Consider the following 1,926-nt stretch of genomic DNA (forward strand, 5'->3'; position numbering starts at 1 on the left):
TTTAATGTAAACAAATCACCTTGACAAGTGTAACTACAAATGTTACTACATTACTTTAATGTAAACAAATCACCTTGACAAGTGTAACTACAAATGTTACTACATTACTTTAGTGTAAACAAATCACCTTGACAAGTGTAACTACAAATGTTACTACATTACTTTAGTGTAAACAAATCACCTTGACAAATATAACTAAGATAATAACCTCTCTGAATTAGTGTTTGGTACTAGAACTAACCTTCTCCGCGGTAACCATATCCAGTGACAGTGCAATGTTTCCCGGGTTGTCGAGTAACGCCCCTGGCGGGAAGACACACCAAACATGTGTCATTGTTTAGACCTGTCTCTTTCTCTAGTTTCAACAGAGCAATGTCGTTGTCTAATGTTTGGCTGTTGTAGTTGTGATGAATATAGGTTGTATACACCCGGTGAGTCTCAGCTCCTAGACTTCCAACTCGCCTACTTAGATCAAAGTCTCCAACTCTCACATAGAGATAGTCTCCAGTCTTCATCAAGCTAGAAAGTAATTTATCATTCTCAATATTTTAGCAAAGTTCCTCTCTGTTTCTCTAAAATACAACAAATATAGTATTTACCTCAACCCTTTTGTGAAATCTTACGTTATACCAGTGACCTCTCGGATTATCGTAAAAACTAAAATATGGTAAAAAGTTTGTTTGTTTGAATCTCGCGCAAAGCTACACGAGGACTATCTGCGCTACTCGTCCCTAATTTAGCAGTTTAAGACTAGAGGGAAGGCAGCTAGCACGAGGGCTATCTGCGCCAGCCGTCCCTAATTTAGCAGTGAAAGACTAGAGGGACGGGACTAGTCATCACCGCCAACTCTTGGGCTACTCTTTTAACAGCCAAAAGTACGATTGACTGTCACCTTATAATGTTCTCATGGTTGAAAGGATGAGTATATTCGATGACGGGATTCGAACTAGCGACCCGCAGATTGCGAGTCGAGTGCCCTAACAACCTGGCCATGAATTTGCTTATATAATCTACAGGAGTTTTTGACCATCACTTTATAATGTTTTATTTAAGTGACCTTTGTAGCTACCACAAAAGTTGAATAACTAAGACAATCAAGAGTTTTCATTAGATACAAGATTTCAAACAGAAACGTTACTAGTTCAATTAATCAGTTGTTGGGATTAAAGAAGAGTCACGGATACTTGATTGATACACAACTTTAATGTCACAAAAATTAAGAGCCTCTAAAAACAACCTATGTGGTATATGAATACACCACGTGTTTCTTTCTGGCTCATGGGTTTATAATGCTAAGAATCAGGTTTCTATGTATGAAGTTGGCAGAGCACAGATAGCCCATTGTGTAGCTTTGAACTTTACAACAAACAAACAAACCCGCGTTTTCTTTAGTAGATAATACTTGTATGTCTGAGGAAGGTGGAGTTGATGCAATACTGTACGTTATGCAAGAATGTCAACAGTAGTGTCTTTGAATGGTCGAACAGGTGATATCTGAAGCTTACGGTCTCGCCTAAGTTCGAATGACAATGATTAGCCACGTGCTATTCTCTTACAGTATGAGTTTCTTGCAATCTGAAGTAAGTCGTATTGAGTCAGTCTCTTACAGGATCGTGAAGGAAAAGTAGCTAAAATAGAGAATCTAATAAAAGCGACATCTATCGTTCCATAAAACAAATACACACACACTGTATTTATGTCATGTTTATTGTACTAAAGATTGTAAATTTCGTATTTCACTTAGTGTCCAATCTCATTATACCATTCAACGTCATGATTCGGTTATTAAGAGACTTAGCTTACATTGTAATTAGTATATTGAACGCATCTCCTGTTATGAAGCAGACCGAAAGTTACCTCAGTTTTAGGTAAATACTAGACCACCGTGACCCGTTGGGTCAACCACTATTCAGAGGTTATGAAGAA

At 37.7% G+C, this 1,926-nt stretch overlaps 1 protein-coding gene across 1 annotated transcript in view; it reads right to left on the reverse strand.

The window, feature by feature from the left end:
- LOC106474182 (tryptase gamma-like) overlaps positions 1 to 515 on the reverse strand; it is a 5,650-nt gene extending 5,135 nt beyond the window's left edge. The window contains exon 1 of the mRNA XM_013934873.2: positions 242 to 515. Coding sequence (XP_013790327.2) covers positions 242 to 515 — 274 coding nt within the window. The remainder of the gene's footprint in view (positions 1 to 241) is intronic.
- Positions 516 to 1,926: the final 1,411 nt, after the last annotated feature.

The sequence above is a fragment of the Limulus polyphemus genome, unplaced genomic scaffold, assembly GCF_000517525.1.
Source record: "Limulus polyphemus unplaced genomic scaffold, Limulus_polyphemus-2.1.2 Scaffold6920, whole genome shotgun sequence".
In the NCBI taxonomy this organism is placed as follows: domain Eukaryota; kingdom Metazoa; phylum Arthropoda; class Merostomata; order Xiphosura; family Limulidae; genus Limulus; species Limulus polyphemus.